Source organism: Falco biarmicus, chromosome 1 (genome assembly GCF_023638135.1).
Source record: "Falco biarmicus isolate bFalBia1 chromosome 1, bFalBia1.pri, whole genome shotgun sequence".
In the NCBI taxonomy this organism is placed as follows: domain Eukaryota; kingdom Metazoa; phylum Chordata; class Aves; order Falconiformes; family Falconidae; genus Falco; species Falco biarmicus.
This window is the reverse complement of record NC_079288.1, coordinates 34,849,595-34,870,500: the sequence shown is the minus strand read 5'-3', so window position 1 is coordinate 34,870,500 and position 20,906 is coordinate 34,849,595. Positions and strand designations below refer to the sequence as shown.

Here is a 20,906-nt window from a genome sequence, read left to right as displayed (position 1 = left end):
TGATCCCATTTTATTGTTAACAGAAATAATCTCGGTGGATGCATCCCACACTGGGAAACCCAAGGGGTGAGGGGTTCACTGCTCTGCTCACAGCGCAGCTCATCCTGCCTCAACGCCAAGCTCACCCTCACTCTGCTCCTTGAATTAACACTAGTCCATGGGATTATTTTTTTATTATTATTTAAGCCCCCAAACGGGTTTCTAGGCAGCTCCTGCCCACTAGCTGACACACACATCAGTCCCATGGGTGTGGATATGCCTGGACACCCACGGACACACCTGCAAGGCTTGGTCCTAGCAGATGGCTGAGGGGCTGGGAGATGTCCCATCCTGGGGACAACTCACCCGTCCCCTCCTGCCCCAAACACAAGGTCAGGGCATGGCCCCTTTTGCTCTCCAATTCCTTCTTTTAGAAATTACCCTCTGAGCCGTGCTCCCACCCAGCAAACAGGACTGATGCTCCTAAAGGACATGCCCTGGGAAAGCTGCTGCTCTTCCTGCAAGGAGCATCCCCGTTGGGAAAGCCGAGGCAAACAGGGTGGCTCAAGCAACCCAGCTCAGGTGGCATTTGAAAATACCGCTGGATTTGGCCCCTTGTCTGCAAGAGCACCAGCTGCACGTGAAGAACCAGGAAAAGCTGCTAATATTTCAGCGACACGTGGCCGGTCCCCTCTGACGGGGGTGGGTGCGGAGGGGTGTGCAGGGCTGGCGGAGCAGCTCACCTTGTTGAGTTTGTTGGTTTTAGGGAGCGTCTGGCTGACGTGCAGGTCCGAATACCTGGGAGGTTTCCTTAAAGGGTTGTTGATATCGCAGGGCACCGACTCTGTCCGGACTAACCTTGCTGGATTAAGAAGGGAGAGAGGGGAAAAGGGAGTGGAGAGGAGGGGGAGACAGATGGGGAGACATCAAAGCTTCGAAGGAGCACTTGGGGTCACCCTGCACTTGCAAACCGTTCTTGAATCACTCTCCAAAGCAATCCCCCGCAGCACCTCAGCCACTCGGCTCCTGCCCCAGGATGCAGCCAGCCTTTGGGCACCCCCCTGCACCCCAGCTACAGCCAACCCCCACCCCAGGACGTGGGGGACTTAGAGCCCCCCGTGGTGGGATGCAAACTGCACCCTTCTGCCCCTGCCAAGAGGCTGCAGTTTGGGGAGGCTCAGCAGCTGCCACAGCCACGCCGGGGGGGCAGCCAGCATTGGGAGGAGGCACCATCCTCTTCCTCACTGCAGCTTTTCAGGGAGAGGAGAAGGAGCTGGCTGAGAGTGCTCCGCTCTCAGCAGGAAGATTGGGTTTTTTTGGGGGGGTGGGGGGGTGGGAAAGCCAGCCTGCAGCCTGGGGCTGGCTGCAAGACAATGTATTTAAGAGCTTTTAGGGGGGCTATTTCACTGATGCTGAGGCCACCCCAAAGCCACACTGCTCCTGTGCTAATACACACAGTGGGAAGCTCTGGCTTTAGCAACATTGCAGACCGCAGCCGTAAACTCAAATTTCTGCTCACCCCAGGAGCTCACCTGCCCCCAGCAGCATGGGACACTGCTTTCCCTGCCTCCTGGTCAGGGTTTGCAGCAGCTCAGAGCATGACAGGGGAATCTTCAGCCCCTTCCACCCAAATTTGCCACAAGAGAGGGCACAGAGGGCAGAGGGGAGGCTGCAAAATTGCTCCCCTCCAAGCCACAGCATTCCCCACTCGCCTTGCGAGGTGCCACCAGCACAATGCATTTCCCCATGACTGAACTGAGGAGTGTGGGTTTGGTGACACAGAATAACGGCCTTAAGAGCTTGAAATTCAAGGCAATAATAATTGGAAACATTTCCCTTAGGCAGTCAACAGTCCTCTGGCCATCAGAGAGCACTCAGCCAAAATCTGGAAGAAAAGAGGTGGGAAGCGATGCCCGTTGTCCTGCTGCAAAGTTGTCCCTCCTTTGTGGATTTTAGGACGGGCTCTCCTGGAGGAGAGCGGGATAAGGCAGCTCCGAAAGCACCACAAGCATCCGCAGGGGCACGGCTGCATCCCCGTTGTGGGGACACCCATGCACCGACAGCGCCGCGGGAGATTTCGGGTCCCACGCATCTGCCCTAAGCTCTCAACAGTAGCAAAAGGCTAAAACCTGTTGCACTTACCCCGTGCGGTGGGGAATCTGAAAAGAAAAGGAGGCAGGGGAAGGGTGGGTGGAAGTGGTTTGCAATGCAAATCTGCCTCGCCCCGAATGGCTCGTCTCCCTATAAGCGGAAAAAACGGTGGGTAAAATTTTCACAGAGCGCCCAAGCGGTTCAGGAGCCTCCGTCCCGCCGGCCGTCAGCGAGGGTCAGGCTCCCGAATCGCCCGGGGAGCTTTTGAAAGTTTTACCTGGTGGCAACATCCATGGAGGCAGAAGGGGGAAGAAAGGCCCTTACCTCCACGGTGGATGATCAGCAGGTGACACGGAGGGGCCTCTTTGGTGCATTTGTTGTGGCACTTGAGCCTAGCAGGGAACAGAGAAAAAGGCGTGAGAAGCCAGGGCAAAGGGGATGCAGAGCATCATGGTACAGCCAGAGGGATGCGGCTGGGAGCAGAGAGCATCGCTGCAGACCAGGGACCCTTTCTCCACCCAGGAAGGTGACCTGATGTAATATTTCGGCTGTGCACAGCCCCTGGGTGCTCCCAGGGCAAGCCCTCCTGGATCCTGTGGTCCTGCAGCTTGCGCTTGGGAAGACCCGTGACTCCCAAGCCACCTTGTCGGGCTGCAGGTATGGGTATGCACGTCCCAGAGCATCAGGGTGGGTCGGCTGGGAGGACGCAGGGGATGCATGCCCTTGGCAAATGAGAGCCATGGCAGGTGCATCTGTCCCAGTGGAGGGGTGCAGGAGCTCCTGAGCCTGGGGGGCTGCCCAGCTCGCCCCTTTCTCTACCAGCTGTGGGGGGCAAGGCACCCACCAGCCGGCTTGAGGATGCCCAGAATTGTCACTTCCGCCAGCCTTGGCTAAAATACAAGGAGCAGAGACCTGTGCTCAGGGGAAAGCCACTTCCCTGCGACAACCATCTCGCACCAACGCTGCTTTAAGCTTAATTAAATTAAGGGGCAGCAGAGGGGGAGGAAGCAGCTGCCCTGGCTCGCTTTGGCTCCTGATGAATCTCTGCCATTGTGCCCTCCCCTCCTAGCTTTATTACCAGGACATTTAACAAAAATAACGAGAGCATTTACGGCTACATTGAATATTCTGCAGAGCTTTGCCTGGTTTTGCATAGTTGGGGCAGAAGTCTACAGAGGGCTTCACCCCTGGGCCATGTATATAGGCATAAGCAGGCTCCCCCACCCCAAAACCTTCCCGTTCGTTCTTAATTAGAGATGGAAACGAGTCTCCAGCTCATGCTTTGCCGTGGTGGCCCCAGAAGAGTGGGGAGAGCCGTGGGGGAAAAGGTAAAAAGGAAGGATTTAAAAAACCAAGGGTAAAGGATGGGGAAAAAAAAGATGGCAGCTACAAGTCAATGAGCTGCGTAATGAAAGTTCAGAAGCCGTGCATGTTAGCTTTTATTACAAAGCTGTTCCTAGAGGGAAAGGCAGAGATTAATTTGGTATTTGATGCCTGGGGGGGTTGGGGTCTATTTGTTTGTTTTACCTGCTTGTTCCCCTCCTGTTCCCGGGGAAAGCAGCACCAGGGCCAAGGGGCTATGACAAAGCTGGTGAACCTAAATTCTTTGCATTCACCCTAACTTTTTACAACCAAGGCATTTATTTGCTCTTTTCTGAGCAACTACAGGCAGCAGGACCAGCACAGAGCCGGAGCCACAGCATCACAGGGGCAGGTCCCAGCATCCCTCCTCCCGCATAGGGACCAGCCCCAGGCAGGCACAGCAGGCAGTGCCTGCAGGCACAAAGCTTCCAGTTGCTTGAGCATTGAATGCAATAGGAATCACCACTTTAAAATATATATATTTGATAATATCACTTCCAGAAACCCATCACCAGCTGCAGAGCAACCAGGCATTTCTTGTCCACATTTAAAACCCAATTTGCTAACTCATCAGCATTTAATCAACAGCAACAGCAGTCGTTATCACTTCATAGCTCTAGCTAACTCAGTTACCTGCAGATGATCGGCATATTCCCAGCACCCATCCCTAGAAAAGGCAATTGCATCTCCAGAAGCAGCTTTACTAAGTGCTGATGGCTGCACGATACTGTCTAAGAGCTGGGCTCCACTGGATTTAAAGCAGTAGAAGTGGTCCCAGCCTCTGCCTCACTATCTTTTTCCAGTCCTGTCCAATTTTACAGCCAGCACGGCCCCTTTCCTTTGCACCACAGCTTAATTGAGATTTGGGATGGGTTGGCTCCACAAGTGCCACGACGTTGCCAAGAAACAGAGGCCCCCAAGACTTTTGCTGCTGCAAAAATAGAAGATACAGCCCAAGGCTTCAGGCAAAACCCCTCTGATGTCCAGAGCCACCCCACAGGCAGGTGACACTCTCACTGAAGCCACTCTCAGCTCTTGGTTCAGCACATCCATCCCCCCATCTCTGCAGACAATTCCATGTGTAACCCTATAAGGTGGGTATCTATAGCCAGGCCAAGGCTGGCAGGATCTGACTCAGAGCTCTGGTGTGAGCAGAGCCGAGGTCTGGTGGGCAGCATCCTCCCCAAGGACCCCACTCCCATCCCTGGCACGCAGACCCAACCTCAGCACCATTTTGGGGTGTTCTTCACCCAATTTCACGTCTCATTAAAGCTTCCTGCAAGGATAAGCGAGTAAAAGGTTGGTTGCTCTCCCCATGCCTGAGCCTCTACCAGCAAAACCCTAGTTATCCCCCTTGCAATATTAAGGAGCGACACAAGCAGCTCCGGCACCGTGCCGTACTTGCAGTTTTTGCATTTTAAGCCGAACAACATTCCTTTCCCGCAGACAGTGCATGTCTGAGACATCCAGTACTTGGTGGAAAACCTGTGGAGACAAACAAGGAGAGTGGCCAGGGAGAGATGAAGTGGTGCTGCCCCACTCGTGCTCCTGCAGGAACATCTCCCAAGTCCCGATTTATCCTTTCCTTGCTGCCCTCAAATGCTGCTGCAGGTGTCAAAGCATCTTTCTAGGGATGCCAAAGCACAAATCTGAGCCCTCCTTTGGTTATACAGAACAGCACAGCCTGCTCCAAAGGGGGTCCAAGCCAGCCAGGATGGGGATTAGGCACCAGCTTGCTGCAGCTCCCCAGCTTTGCCCACCCCAGGCTGTGGCCAGAGCCCCCAAAACGCCTCCCTGCCCTGGGCACCTAAGTTTCCAGCCTGTCAGAAAAGCAGCTGCCCCACCAAACAGCAGCACTGAGGCTATTTCTAGTCCTTTTCCTTCTTGAGGTAGATATTGAAGGGCAATAATCTAGAGATAGGAAATTTGCTGGAGGTTGGCAAGGTCACGGATAATACATAGCTTTTATTGATAGCGACTCAAGCCTTATCTAAACCAAATCTGAACTGAAATGGAATTTAAATGGGCTTCTAGGACAGCACAGCACAGCCCAGCACGGGAAACAGGGGGAACAGCCCCAAGCCTCCTATCCCAGACCAGAGATGGAAAGGGAGATGCTCATCCCGCGGAATCGGGGGGATTCACACGGCGCTGTGGCAGGGTTGGCATACCTGTGTTTTATCGAGTTTCCTAGATCTCGACGGGGGATCTGCGGGGACCAGCGAGGCACTGACAGCGTATCTGCAGAGAGAGGAAAGACAGGGAAAACCATCAGGTGGGAATAAAGGAAAGAGCTAGGGTTCAAGCTTTTGAGGAGGGGAGCAAAGGATGTACACTAAAAATAGGCTTTGCCTGATATTTCCCCTTGGAGATGCCCCACTGGGCTCCCTTTCTGGAAAGCAAGAGGCCTCTGGCTTTGTGCCTGGGTCTGCAGGGAATTAGGGTCTCCTGTCCCCCATAACAGCCCCCAGCATCCAGTTTGGGCCAGGGAGAGAGGTGGAAGGTAATGCACCCACCCCATGTGCATGCAGAGCAGGACTGCAAAGCCATCAGAGCCACGTCATGATGTCCAAACTAGAAAGGGAGAATGAAGCCAAAACAGCAACTGCATCATTTATTAATAAGACATCATCATGTTTTCTGGCTGTGGCAGCACAAAAAGCCAAGTATCAGTCACTTGGAAGGCAATTTAACTCATATTCACATAGAAGAACAAAGTAAAAAGCAGGCTCAGTGCTCTCCTTCTAAGGGAAAAGGGGGGGAGGAAGGGTAACGGGACCTTGGCTGGGTAAGGAAAAAGAGATAAGTTCATTAGCACCAGCTGGAGTAGGCAGGTAATTAGCAGCACCGCCATGCCCGTGCTGCGCTCGGATTCCACATCCCCCTTCAGCCTCAGCAAGGGCAGAGACCCTCCTCCTCCTCCTCCTGCCAGCTGCACTGGCCACAGGAGAGGTCCTGCCCTGCAGGATGCTCAGCTCCAGGGAGGGGATCTGTGCCAGGGATTCAAGGCTGGATTTTCAATAAGGGATTCGAGAGGTTTCCCAGGCACAAGCAACCAGCCCCAGCATGATGCGAGCCGAGCAGCAGACCCCAGCTGCAAGCCCAGCCGTTTGCTCAGTATGCCAGCAAATCCCTCACTAAATACGCTTTCAATATTATCCCTCAGAGTGGGGAGAACCACTGTTTGCTTTAATATCCCATTTTAATATAGCGGGCGGCAGGGTGTTTTAATTGCGCTCTCTTTCTGAAGGTTACATTTACATGCTGCTTCCCGTGCAAGGCGCTGTTAAAAGTCTTGGGAGCATCCTAAAACACATCCATCTCCAGTATCTCCTGCCAGCAGCTGCTCCGGCTCCTTCTCTTACTCTGCCACCTCGATCCCCATCACCCCTCAGGCAGAGCCGGCAATTAAGATGTTTAAGGACTACAAAGTCAATTAAGGTAATTGCTGCCCCCAGCCTCAGGTTGGCTGTTTTACACCAGCAGTATGCCAATATTTTTGACCCATGCTTCTCACCAGCCCTTGAGACAACTCACCCCAGGCTCCTGGACCAGCATCCCTCCTGCTCCCCCAATACCTGCAACCTCCTGGGCACGTCCACAAGCCCCAGAGATGAAGCCCTGAAGAGTGGGACCACTCCACGCATGAGCACTGCACCTCCCTAAATGTCATTTTCTCATCAGTAAATCATATTACACAAATAAGTCATCTCCCCCGCTCCCTGCCCCAACACCGGTCCTTGGTGAACTAAACACCCAGGCAAGAACAGCTCCTCTCCCAGAATTAAATTACAACCTCCACTTTATCAGCCACAATTTATTTCCACTAACTTTCACCTGGCCTCAATTAAATCCCACCATCCTGGGGAGGGGGAGAGGGGATGTAGGCAAAGATGGCTGAGCCTTTTAATTACTTTCTAAATGTGCTCACTGCAAAAATGTATTAAAGCATATCAGGGATTTTAACCTCCTAACAAAAAGGAGACCTACGTGATTCACGGCTAATTATGTTCATTAGAGGGAGCAATACATGAAGGATCGCAGCATTTAACAATAGCCCTGCTGTTTGCAGGATGGAAAACAAGCAAAGTGGGGCAGAAGGGCGGGAGAGGCACCCCACTGTCGCAGGGAACAGCCCCACGGGCAGGGGGAAGTGAACTGAATTGGTGATTCTCCCCTTTAACCTGTGCAGGTGAGAAGCCCACCCAGAGAAAAAGCTGTTTCTTCCCATGCAATATTACATCAGGGTGGTGCCCAAAAGGGAAGGTGCGGATGCAGCAGGCTCCCCCTGGCACAGGAGGAATACTGTCATCAAAACCCCCAAATTGCCACAATTAAGAGATTATTGCAAGAAAAAAAAAGCCTTGTGGCCTCAGCAGCATGTCCCACCACCCCAGGGGGACCGCTCTGTGTCATAGGGACCCCACGATGGAGAAGTACCCAACCCGAGGTGCTGCAGCCGAGCCCACGGCAGCGGGATAAGTTGACCCTCACAAGCTTTGAAGCGTGACAGCCGGCTGCCTGCCTCCCTCCATCCTCCTGCTGCTGGCAGCTCGCTGCCCCACGCTACCGACCCCGAGCTGCCCCGCAGCAATTGATGTCTCCGGACCTCCCCTGCCCTGGTGTCAGTCATTACTTACACGTTTATCACCAGCAACCTCCTTTATGGCTTGAAAATCAGAGCTCTCAGCCATAATTCCCCGCACAAGCATGTGAGGGCAGTTTTAGGATTCTCCCCCCCACCTCCTTCTCTGAGGTGGCATTTAATGGGCACGGGTGTAATTTCCCAGGGAAGAACACAGCTGGTACCCACTGAGCAGCCCAATGGGGACCTCCTGGCCAAGCACCCATCCCTTTTTCCCGTCTCCCCATCACCTGGAGGGACCCTCAAAGGCCAAACCCTGCTCCTCAACATGGGGACACTGCACAGTGCCACCCCACACATCGATCCTCGCAGAGCAGCTCGAACCCCGCAGCTGGGCACCCAACGCCGGGGGATGCCACCCTCCACCCGAGTAAGCCAAAGCCTCCGCTCTTTCCTTCGCCGCAGCATCACGCTGGCAAAGGTCACAGCTCCTGCTCCGCGCAGCACAGCTCATCCTTGAGTCAACAGCCCGTGCTTGATGGGATCAGATGCACCAGGAGGAGAGCAGAGAAGGGGGGAAACTGCCCGGGCAGAGGGTGACAGCCGCCTCCGGTGCATCTCTGACAGCCGACATGGGAGAAGAGCCCTGCCGCCCGGCTCCCCAGTGGTGACAGGCAGCTGTGACAGCCACCGCTGGTCCCTGAGTGGCACCCGCGCACCTCGGAGGTGACGGGGACCAGGATACTGCCTTGGCCGTGACACCCTCCTCACCCCCGCTGCCATCCCGACAGCTCCTCCGTGCCTTTCAGCTGCCGGTGTGGATGTCTCCCCTTCACTCCCCAGCGGGGAGGTGGAATGCCTGGGCATTTCCTGCATGGACAAGAGCAGCCAGAGCTCCCCAGTTTCATTTATTTGGGGTTCCCACCCTCCCTGGGGCTCAGCAACCCCCCACATCCTACTGAACACACCAAGAGCCACACCTGGGGCTGGCAGCCGTGCTGAACCACACTGATGGGGACCACATTTTGGCACAATATCCCCCTTCTTCATCTCCTGGCACCTTTCTGGATGCCCAGGGAATTGGTGTGAACATGTTATCCATCATAGCGACAGCCCAATAAACAAACCCTCCTCCTCCTACTACAACAAACAGCATCCGGTGATGTTCACATTATGAATGGGATGGATAAAATCGATAGAAGTGAACTTGGAAAGCATCCCGAGATGAATCACCACAAAGCCAAGGAACGGCCAGGAGACTGTGCTTGTCTGTAGATGTCCTACAGATCTGCCTCTACCCCAGGCAGCCACCAAAACACCCCCAGCACCAGCACCAGGGTGGTTGAGTCCCCTGGAGAGATTATGGGAAGACACCAGAGTACAGCCTCCTGCTGAAACAGTTCAACAGTCACCTGGAAGACAACCACGACAGTTACAGCATCAGGTTTATATCTACCACCTGCACCCCAGGCAGAAATCACAGCCGGGGGGCCCATACCATGACAGTGATGGAGGATGCTGGCAGAGGTTACTGCCTGCATCATCCCAACTGGGGAGCCAAGCACACTGGCAAGCTGCTCTGCAGCAAAGGGTGCACCCAAGGGTGCAAAGTCCCTCCATGAGACACCTCAGTCCTCCCTCTGGCTCTTTTTAGGGACAAAATAGGATGGGAGAGATTCCCAACTAGCCCAGCTGCAGCAGCAACGGAACCTGCAGCAACACTTGGAGCAGCAGCACCAGCAGCTTTCCCTCCCCATGATATAAAATCCACACAGGATTCTGGTTAAAAAGGGAGTCAACCTGCCCCCTCCACTAGCACACACAGCAAATATTCTGCACGCAATCACAGCCAGGTCCAAACCCAGCAACCTCCCCGTGGTGTCCCGGTGGAAGGATGATCCAAGCGAGCTGAAATGAAACCTCAGCCCTTGCAGAGGGGACCATGCAAAGCAGCCGAAGAAGGCAGAGCTATTCTCAGAGCATCTCTCTAGGAAGAAAACAGAGTCACTTTATAATCCCGGCAGTTCCTCTTTGCAGCGTGACAATCCCATTTATACAGCTGAAATGTCACGTTCAGTCGCTTCACTGGCTTAAATACTTGCATTGTGATTCCCCACCACCCACCCACCCCCAGTTCACAGTCTTGCAGGGTCAATTAGGCTTACCCAGACAAAGCTGTATTCTTCAGCTCCGCACAGCGCTGCTGGGGTAGGAAACCCTCTGGTGCCTCACTGCCAGCTGGAGCAGCTGGATAGCGAGGTAGCCAGCTGTGGCCAGATGTGGGCTGCAGGGAACTCCCAGCCAAGCTGCCAACATGGCCATGGAGTGCTCATACCGTGGCTTGTACTGGCAGCAGGGCAGGTTCAGGGAGGAGAAAACTGCTGATGGTCACAAAGAAATGATGCCCCACTTGGGAAGTCCCCTGCTGAAGGTGGTTTGGGCCAGGGCAGGGTTAAGGAGAAGTCTCTTCCCACAAAACCACCCCCAGCACTGGGGACGGGATGCCTGCAGAGAGGGACCACGGTCTGAATGGCACTGACTGCTTGGACACGTGCACCTTCAACGCTAGCATCACACTCTCAGGTCCTGCCTGGTCCTTTCCAGCAGAAAGGCTGGATTTAGGGCTCCTGGATTCCCAGCGCAGGGCTTGATCCACTGAACATGATCTTGAATCCCTTTCCACCAGCCATACCTATCCTACCTAATTGGCTATTAGAAGTAAGAGAAAAGCATCCAAACCCGCATCCGATTAGGACCAGAGATGATTCAGATGGGAGCATGCTCCTGCCACAAGCAAGATGCCCTGGCTGTTGAAAAGCGATCACCGAGAGACAGCCAGGAAGAAGGGGGTCTTGCCAAGGGTCGCTGGGCTCCTCCTCTGCATCTCAATCTGACAACAGCAACATTTTTTTGTTTCAGTGCTTAGGGAAGCAATTCCACAACAATCCAGAGCATACCAGGTGCTGCCATGCTGATCCCACAAGACAAAAAAGGAAGAATTAGTTTTCTGTTGGGGTTTTATAAAGGCTTAGGTACCCACAGTCATGGGGGTGGGATATTGTGGAGAACTTGGCTGCCCGACCACATCCATGCATGAGGATGGAGAGGTCCTTGGGATGTGGAGTGGGCACAATTCACCAGCTCGCACCCTGGGTGAGCCCCATGGAGCTCATCCAGCGGCACATAGGAAACCCACTGCACTTAAAAGGCAATGAGAAATAGTGGCACCCCAGGAGATGGGTCAAGGAGTGACCCCCAAACTGTGATCAGGGCTTCTCATAGCCCTGGTACTTTGGACGAGCGAGAGCAGCAGTGAGAGGTGAGCAGGGGACCAGAGCCGGGGCAAGGCACCCAGGTCCTATAACAGCAAAATGTGGGGCATGGGGAAAGCTGCAGAGATATCTTCCCCTCCCCACAAATAAATGTGCCTCTGCACCGCTTGGCATCACTCATGGCTCTGCCAAGTAATAAACCCTGGCACCAAGCCCCATTAAGTTCCATCTCTCTCCCTATAACGCCACGCTCAGCACCCAGCTGCTGAGCGCAGGATGCAGCCACTCTCCCTACAGGGACACAAACCAGAGGGCAAACATAGAAACAGGCAGAAGCCTGGGGTGCAGCTTGAGGACAAAGGCCACTGGTATGGAAATGTTGCAGAAACACAAGAGAGCTAGAAAAACTACAATCTAGTGGGATTGTAGCACCTAATTTTCCCCCCAAGTCCCCAGGAGCAAGGGTTGTGGAGCACACAGATGTGGGTCCTGCAAGAGCCAAATGGTTTCACTGATGCTAAAAACCTCTCAACAAGGATCAACCAACCGGCTGGTGCAACCAAACTTTTCTCTCCATGGCTCACATCTAGCCCAGAAAACAAACATTCACAGCAGCCAAGAAAGTTGGAGGGTAGAGGGAAATGAGAAGAGACACCTCTTGAGCAGCGTTAGTCACTTGATAGCCCATCACTTCTCATTGCATCACGTTCCTGTGATGCCACATTACATCAGGTTATCACACCATGGGATGTAATCCAATGCTGATGCGTAAGGAAACCTAATGCAACCAGACACAGCGGGGGCGGGTGCTGAGAATGGGTTTTATTTCTTGGTTTCTGGTCTGCTACTCCCCATTGTTCTGGGCTGCAAGTTGAACACAGCCATTGCTGCGGAGGAAATAGCAATGCAAAAATACCCCTCGCTCCAGGCAAATCTGCTGGCTTTGCCAGTGGGAGAGGCAGGGAGCTGGACATGTCCAGAAATCTCATCTCTAGACATCTCATTACCTGCCCACAGAAATCCTGCCAGGTCCCATTGTCCCCAAAGCCAAAGAAAGGGGAGCAGAAGGATGCTAGAAATAGCTCGATGATTATTCAATGATCCCAAACCGATTGGTGTAAAAAAAAAAAAAAATAAAGAAAAAAAGAAATCATGATGGTTTTGCCTTGCAGAGGGCTGGGAGAGGCATGGCTGTGGGGATGCAAGTGGGGCAAATGAGTTGCCCCATCGTACAGGCAGCCAGTGCCTGCAAAGCCGCACTCAGGGCGGCCAGCAAAGCCATCCCAGTGCTGCTTCGCACCCCAGCGAGCAGTACAGGGAGGAGGAAAACCTGCTGGGGGGCTGGATGGGCAGGGAGGGGTGCTGCCTGCAAACCCCTTCCTCAGCCAAGAGCTGAGCAGTAAGCACGACTGGAAGAACCCAACACAAACCAGAAAGACCGCATTTTGGGAAAGCAAACAAGGGGAAAGCCTGGGGAGGGGGAAGTGGCAGAAAACCAGCCTAGATAGGGAGCTGAAGGAAGTTTTTAGCTGAGCAACAAGAGGCAAGGGGTGCTCACCCTCCCCGCCACAGCTCTTGGCATGCAAACCCCTCCCAGCAGCCGCCACATGTTTTCAGGGAGTGTTTTGTTTAGGCAGTGAGCCACACCTGGCTCGTAAAGGCTTCGGTTCCTGCAGAATTAATCAAGGCACCGGTCAAAGACCAGGGAACAAGGATCAGGCTGTTCCTCCCCAGCCAGCAGCAATGCCCTGGGTGAGCTCATTGACCCAAATCCAGCCATTGAATCCCACCACCAGCATCTCCTGGAAGAGGGCAACCGCCCCCAGCAGACTCCCAGGCAGGACTGGAGCTGGCTGCTGGAATCAAGCTCCGTGGGGTCTGCACCAGACCTGGCTGTATCAGTGCCGGCTTCACCCAACACTCTGCATCAGCTCAAAACCCTGTTAAGCAGGAGAGGTCTGAAAAGCAGCCTCCTTGTACGAAGGTAAAACCCCTGCTGCATTTACAAAGGAGCCCTTGGAAAAGTCACTCTCAAGTGACAGCCAGCCGGTGTCACCACCCAGGCAGCATGGAAAGGCTCATGGCTTTTCCAAACCACAGCAGCCACCCAGCTGCACCCCTGGTATTGCAATAGGTGAGCGTATCTGTTTGCATAAATCAATATTCAATATGACAGTGGTTTTGTACATATACAGCCATATATAATCACATTTCCCGGCTTGTATTTGCCCAGAAGCACCCACATATCTCTAAACGCTTGGACTTACTTGCTGAGAAGGTGGCTTCGGTGTGGACAGGAGGGGTGGAGGGGAGGAAAGGTGGGTACCCCACAAAGAAGGAGCGCAGGGAGCGCTCGGAGAGGAGCGGAGAGCGCTGCGCGGGGATGTTCTCACAGCTTCCCACACTGTTGTGGATCTTGAGGTTCAAGGGCTTGTTCTTCTTCTTGACTCTGGAAGGAAGAAGGAGAAAAAAGGAGAGACAAGTGAAGGGCAAGAAATTGGAGGGGGATATGCTCACAAGTGGGGAGGAGGGAGCAATGTACCAAGGGACTGGTGACACCCACAGGACGGCTGCTCATGTGGGGAGATGCACAGACCCATGTGCATGTGACAATTAGACCCACCCCAAGTTGGTGAAGGGTGTGGAGCACAAGTCTGATGAGGAGCAGCTGAGGGAACTGGGGCTGTTTAGCCTGGAGGCGCAGACACTCAGGTGGACCTTATCAATCTCTACAACCACCTGAAAGGAGGAGGTAGGTCTCTTCTCCCAGATAACAAGTGACAGGACAAGAGGAAACAGCCTCAAGTTGTGCTAGGGGAGGTTTAGATTGGATATTAGGGAAAATTTCTTCCCTTGAAAGGGTGGTCAAGCATTGGCACAGGCTGACCAGGGAGGTGGTGGAGTCACCATCCCTGGTTGTGTTTAAAAAATGCATAGATGTGGTGCTTAGGGACATGGTTTAGTGACGGACTTGGCAGTCCTGGGTTAACAGTTGAACCTGATGATCTTAAAGGTCTTTTCCAACCTAAATGATTCTGTGATTCTATGATTTCCCTACAAGAACTTTCAATCCTTTCCCATCACCAAAAAAGGCAAATTTCATTAAGGAACATGTTGCATTTGAGAGTTCTTCCTCTTGCAAAACCTGGCTGAAAAGTGTCGGTTGATCCAAAAGCCTCATCCTAAGCTGGCCTTATCACATCCCCAAAATCACCTACTGCCCACCAGCCCTCTGCAGGGCTGCATCACGCCTCAGTGCCCTGGCCCAAGAGATTTCCACCACAAACCCTCCTGCATGGATTTCACTGATAGCTAAAAGATGTGCTTGTGGTAATGTTCAAAACATCTTTGTGCCCCAGGTAACTGTCTTGTCCCCTGTGGGGCCAGGAGGGCTGGATGAGCTGCTGTGCCCATCACAGCTCATCTTTATAGCAGCTCAGAGGCTGCCAGCACAGGTAAGGCTTGCTCTTCAAGGCAGCCATCACACAGAGCTCATCTGCATGCCAAAACACCAGCCGTTACTACAAGCCCTGCTTCAAATGGGGGAAACTGAGGCACAGAGGGATTACCGAGCAGATTCAGACTGCTTGCTACAGCACCTAAAATCAACTTGGGCGCTTGCAGTGCTGCTAAGCTCGAGAGATGCTGCTGAGCTCCAGAGATGCTGCTCTCTGTGCACCGTGGCAGAACTAGTCCTGGCTCCTTCCCACTGGGAGTGAGGCACCGGCACCCACATCACTGGCACTCTGCAGCACTCAGCGCCTGCTCCAATTTTAATGTCACTTAGTATCACCTACATCCCTTTTAGGGCCCAAGCAGGGTAACTGAGTACAAGCAAGGGGTGGACTGCAGTGTAGTGTGTCACCCAAGGCTAATGCTGTGAGTGGCCCCTGCAGAAACCCAGGGAACAGGTCACCAAGGCATAGGACCGTGGTGCGGACAACCCTAAGCGCTGGGAAATGTTCATCCAAAACGAAATGCTGCAGAGCAGGGGGGAATGAGACACTCACTTCTCGCTTATCAGCCTATTTTTCCACCTGCCTTGCACCGTGACAAGGACCAGCTATCATTTTGGTGGCTTAGATGGGCCCAAAGCAGCATACAAATCTGAAGGATTTGCAATGCAGACCGACACCAACAGCTCACAGGAGCTGGGCTGCAGGTTTCTGGCACACTAAGCCTTTCTGGCTCAGCCGCTCCCACCCTGGCCATGGTGCAATAGGGCCAGGTAGAGAAGAGCATCATCTGCCTGGCCCCAAAGCAGTCTCTGGGAAAGGCAGCTCAGCCCTTTTGGAGATTTAGAGGATTTGGGGCAGAGATCCCCTTCCAAGCATGGAGCAGGCAGTGCCACAGCTCACAGTCATCAAGGAGCCCCCTGCCCCCCCAGCAGCACAGCTCACAAACAGCTGGAGATGGTTTTCTGCAGGTGACAGCATTGGTGCACAACTGAGTTACAGCCTTTAATTCAACCCGCTGCCTTCGACTCATGGTTCAATTGTTAGAATTAGACAAAGAAAACATGTGGGAGCCAAAAGAGAGGCAAGTGAATCGTAGTACCTCTGCAACAGCAGCAGCTGAACCTGTCCTGCCCCAGCCCAGGAGGGAAACCCAGAGCATCTGACCCCAAAACCAAACCAGAGCTGTGCAATGCCAGGCGATGCCGGGCAGCGCCGTGAGCCCTGCTGCAGCGGGAATCAGGAGAGTGTAAACCCAGGCGCTGCTCGCTCCCAAAACTTTCCTCTTTGTGTCCAACAGCTGCTTTCCTGCAAACACCTACACGCTTACTCATCCTGCTCTGCTGCCATCGCTCCAGTACCGCCAAGCAGAGCTGCACCTGAGCTCGGACACCCGCTCCAGCCCCAGGCGAGATGACCCAACCCCGGGGCCACGCATCTCCCACTGCCCCCAGGCCCCAGCAATGCCCAGGGGCATCTGGCCCTGCCAGGCGATAGGAAATGACCGTGCTGTGCTCACCAGCCCGCTTTAGCAGACGAAAATTAAACTGCCCTCTAATAAGCTAATTGTTTCCCCGCACAGGAAAAGCTGCTGCTGCCTTTGCGGTGGCTGTAATGACTTCTGCGGGTGCGCTGGGCTCGGGATGGAGCAGATGATTGCCTCCAGCCAGGTCTGACAGAACAACCCCTCCTGGCCCAGAGCCCACGGTGGTCCATTGACCAGCAGCCCCATGGCTGATGTTTGCCATGCCGTGCCCTGCCAGGGGGATCCAAGCTGCCCCTGACCCTAAACCCCCAGACCTTAAAGCAAATCAGCAAAGCACCAAGGAGAAGCTTGGTGGACCCCAGCACCAGTCCAACCCCTCCATCACCGCCACTTGATCCCAACCCAGTGGCATAAGCATCGCTGCCAAAGCCCCCAGCACAGCTCCCCCGGCGCAGGCACAGCCCCAGCTCCCGGCTAGCTCAGCCCCAGCGCTTGGCCCAAAGCGCTTCCTGCAACACAGCGATTAGCCACTAATCTCATTTTTTTCCACCCATAAATCAGTTCCAGACCAAATATTTACTGCGAGCATCATTTCCTCGCCAAGCAGGGCTGGTGACAGCTCTCATTATTAGGAAGGATGAGTGATTTTGGACAGAGAGATATTTTTCTCTCTCCCTGTTTCTTTGGGGGAAAAAAATAAATTAATAAATACACACAAACATCGTCGTCTAACTGGGTGACCTGCGAGCGTTGGCTGCCTGTCTCACCATGGCCTTGACCCCTTTTCCCTGTCCCAAAATAGGGGGGAGCAGGGACCAAATCCTGGAGAGGAGCGGGATGCTGCAGCAGGAGCATCCTCACCCGTGCCCTGCCACAGGGGTGCTACAAGCACCCCAATATCGGGCACAGCGGTGTCCCAGCTGTTAGGGACCCCCCTGAGGTGTCCCTGGGGTGCTGGGGGGCCAAGAGCCAACCTGCACCTTTACCTCCCTGGGTGTGCACGAGCGCTCAGTGCCCCCCCCAGGCTCTGAGTCCTGCTTGCACAGGCTGAGGTGGCAACTTGCCCCTCCATGGGGAAGCAGAGCCAGGGCAGGATACGTGGAGCCCACAGCATGCGTGGGGAGCCCGGGAGGAGCTGCAGGGCCAAGGCAAGCACATGGGTGTGTTGTAGAGGACACGGCGGTCCCTTTGCTGGCTTCCCCTTGGTTTTGCCCCTTACTGGCAGCGGGTTGTCCCAGCACCATGCGCCGTCGGATGGTGCACCCACGGAGCAAATCTCTGCCCCATCCTCCAGCAAAGGCAATGGGGAGGAAGGTAGAAACAGCAAATAATCCAAAATCTGGAGGAGGACAAGTCCTGCAAGCAGCAGAGATCACAAACAATGAGCTGCCAAGACATCCCAAGAGGTGGCATGGTTCCTTCGCTGCTCCGTAACCTCCTCTTGGCCGCTCCAAAGCGTCCCCGAGGTCACAAGCACCAATGTGGGGACAAGGCACCCAGGCTGCTGGCAGGGCACAGATCAAACGCCTCCCTACCAGGCAAACCAAGCCCCGTTTGGGGCTGTTTGTGCAAAAAGAGTGTCAAATACCACCCTTGCTACATGGCCTTGAGGCAGGGGTGCAGGACGGAGCCAGCCATGGGCACCACGTAAGGGACTTGCTGCTATGAGGGGGTCACAGCCCACCCCTCACCAGCCTCCTACATCCACCTGTTTGCATTGCAACATCCCAGAGCAAAACTGGGATGGTTCCCCTTGGCCTTACACCTGCAGCACTCCCGCAGACCAGCCACGGCCACAGAGCAATAACCATCCTGGTGGGAAGCATCTCCTCACCCATTGGGGTGTTCTCTGGGGGACACTGCAGAGGGCTCCGAGGGAGGCATTTTGGGGAATGTTATTTCATAGAACCGTTTAGGTTGGAAAAGATCCTTAAAGATCATTGAGTCCAACCATTCAGACGACCATGCTTCTGCACCACCCATGCTCATCTCAGCCCACAGAAGGAGCACCAGGACAGGGACAATACACCAGAGAACCCTCCCCATAACCTACCGACAGAGGCAAAACTCAAAGGACTCTGGGGTCTTAAAGGGATGCACTTTGGCCAGTGACGGTGCCAGCCCAGCAACAGGACGTAGCCACCGGTCTTTAGGAGAGATGCACCCAGGGGTGCACCAACCCAGCCGTGCTGCAAAAGCCTTTCCTCCTCTGTGAGCACTAAGCCACTCCTAAATCAAGCTTTTTCCTCTCCAGGGGTGAAAGATCCCTCACTTTTCAGGCAGTAAGCAGAGATTAGGGCATAAATCCCATGGGCAGAGGAGACTATACTTCCTAACCACTGCCTGCCTGAACTTCCAGTATCTGGGAGCAGTTTTGCCCCTCTCTGGCAAACATTTCCATTTTCCCCTCATTCACCCAAGCCGGTATCACACAGAGTGGGGAAAAAGCATGTGTTGGAAATGCATCGTGGTTCTCCCAGTCTAAATCCCCCAGCACAGCTCGGGGTTCCCGAACCCCACACCCCATCCCAGCAGGGCAGGAGGAGCCCCCTCCTCTGTGCCAGGCTCCGCTGAGCATCACCCCCCTAGCATGCTCCCCAACCCAGCGAGGACAGCAGAAATTAAAAAGGGAATTTTTCAAAGAAGCAAGGAAGAATATCATCTTAATTCAATTTTCCATAGCGATAAAGCTGCAACATAGCAGCAGACACCCCCCCTCCTAGAAGAGGGGGCCATGCTGGACCTGACCACTGGGAACCGCAGCCAAACAAGCCCCAGCTGGATTGGGAAGAATCAGCAAACTCCAGCACACAATGCAAGCCAGGCTCACTTCAGTGCTCAAGAAGGGTTGGCCACACTAATCCCCCACTAAGCACCATTTCAGACCTCTCCAGAAGCTGGCAAGTTCTTAGATGTTTGGCTGGGGGTGGGGGGGAGGGGGGGGAGGGGTGGTGGTGTGAAAAGACAAATGCACCTGCTAAAACATCCCTGTGGTTATACAGAAATGCTGATGGAGAAGCAAACGCGGCAGAAGGGAAGGCACAGCACAGCTCTGCACACCACGGGGCGGCAGAGGGGTTATTTAAATGGTGGCGATACCTCCCAGTCCCCAGCAAGGACCATTTTCCTCCAGCTGGACAGCAAGAGAAATGAGCCTCCAGCCCACGTCAGGGGAGGCTGTCACAAGCAGATGAGGGGAGAGGGGAACTAGTTATGCACCAGTTATTTTTTATTGTGGCTTTAAAGAGTTTGTGGGGAGCAGAGGGCAACACATGGTCCATCTCTAGGCTTGAAAACCTCCAAAATCTAGGAGACACCCTGGGGTGACTATAGCGAGCCCCTGCCATCTGCAGAGATGGCAGGAAAAGTGTCACCACAGGGACAAGAGCTCCCTTCCCACCAGGTTCCAAGCAGATCCCCAAATTTGAAAAATTTGAACAGCCCAACTACTTTTTTTGCCACCGCAGGAGCCTCAGGTATACCCTCTCCGTGCTCATCCCAGCCCCGTCCCTGCTGCAGGAGGCTGCAAAGCCAGGCAGCTTCGGGGGCTCTGCAAGCACTAAACAGCCCTTGCTGCAGGGATGCCGGGCTCCCTGCCAGCAAGATGGGGCCAGACCCTGCCCCATGCAGCCCTCAGCTCCCCAGACCTTTTCTGAGATCACCGGCTCTCTGCCCTTGCTGTCTTGCGAGCCCCACGGCTGCTGCTGGACCTGCCGAGCATCCCCTGCCAGCCTGCTCCACTCCGTTACCTCTCACCATCCCCTAACCCTCTGCATGGCCCAAAAAACCATCATTTTTATCCTTGTCTTCCCCATGCATCTCTCAGCAGGGACACCAGGCACAGCATCCCTCACTCGAGCCCTGTGAACCAGAGTTTGCAGGAGCACCAGGGCTAATTTCTGCCACGAGCTGACATGGATGCTCAGGAAAGTAGGCGCTGGGTGCAATTCCACACACAGATAGGTAAACACCAACTATTAGGGACATAATTTCATGCAAGAATTTGCTAAATATATGATGATGGGGGTTTTAAAAAAAAAAATGGGGGGGTAGGGGCGGAAGCACAGCTAGTTTGAAGTGCTTAATGCAAATCCCTTTAGGTGTCAATCCAGCCTGAATGGCTCATCCCCGCCTGCTATGTGGAATCAGTCAAACGCTTATCACTGGCTTTGGAGAAAAAATAGAGGGTTTCAACAGGCGGTGAAAAACACAAGCAGACACCCAGGACAAAGGGCCCGTCATTCCTTTCAGCCTCAGCAAGGCTCTACGTGCATCAAAGCCTGGTGGGAGGGCAGGGACTGACAGCGGCTTGTGGCGTAAGCCAGGATGGTATGGATACTATAGGGTCCCCAACACAAAGGTACCTGGCAAGGACACACGGAACTTCGCTGTGCAAAAGCATGAAGCAGCTGGGATGTCCCCGGGAGATTCACAGGCTGCAAGAGCAGGATACACTGGGAAAGCGAGCGCTTGCCAGGAGAAGTTGGAGTGAGGATGGGCACAGGGGGACCTATATGTTACGGGGAGCAGAGATGCAAAAAGTGGCCATAGGGCTGTCAGCCACGTGATGCTCCCAGCGTACAGCTCTGCCCAGGGCTACAGCTGACCCACAGCCATCCCAAAGAGCATCCCAAAGGGGACACACCAACCAGTCCCCTGCACCACAGCAGCATCCA

The 20,906-nt window shown here is 54.1% G+C and overlaps 1 protein-coding gene across 2 annotated transcripts in view; it reads right to left on the bottom strand.

Annotated features, from left to right (window-relative positions):
- The window catches only part of KSR2 (kinase suppressor of ras 2), an 87,409-nt gene that overhangs the window by 41,665 nt on the left and 24,838 nt on the right, over nucleotides 1-20,906 (bottom strand). For both annotated transcript variants that reach the window (XM_056326477.1, XM_056326478.1), the window contains exons 5-10: nucleotides 13,557-13,738; nucleotides 5,604-5,673; nucleotides 4,834-4,917; nucleotides 2,395-2,462; nucleotides 2,122-2,220; nucleotides 723-841 (exon numbers count right to left, since the gene is read on the bottom strand). In XM_056326477.1, coding sequence (XP_056182452.1) covers nucleotides 723-841; nucleotides 2,122-2,220; nucleotides 2,395-2,462; nucleotides 4,834-4,917; nucleotides 5,604-5,673; nucleotides 13,557-13,738 — 622 coding nt within the window. The remainder of the gene's footprint in view (nucleotides 1-722; nucleotides 842-2,121; nucleotides 2,221-2,394; nucleotides 2,463-4,833; nucleotides 4,918-5,603; nucleotides 5,674-13,556; nucleotides 13,739-20,906) is intronic.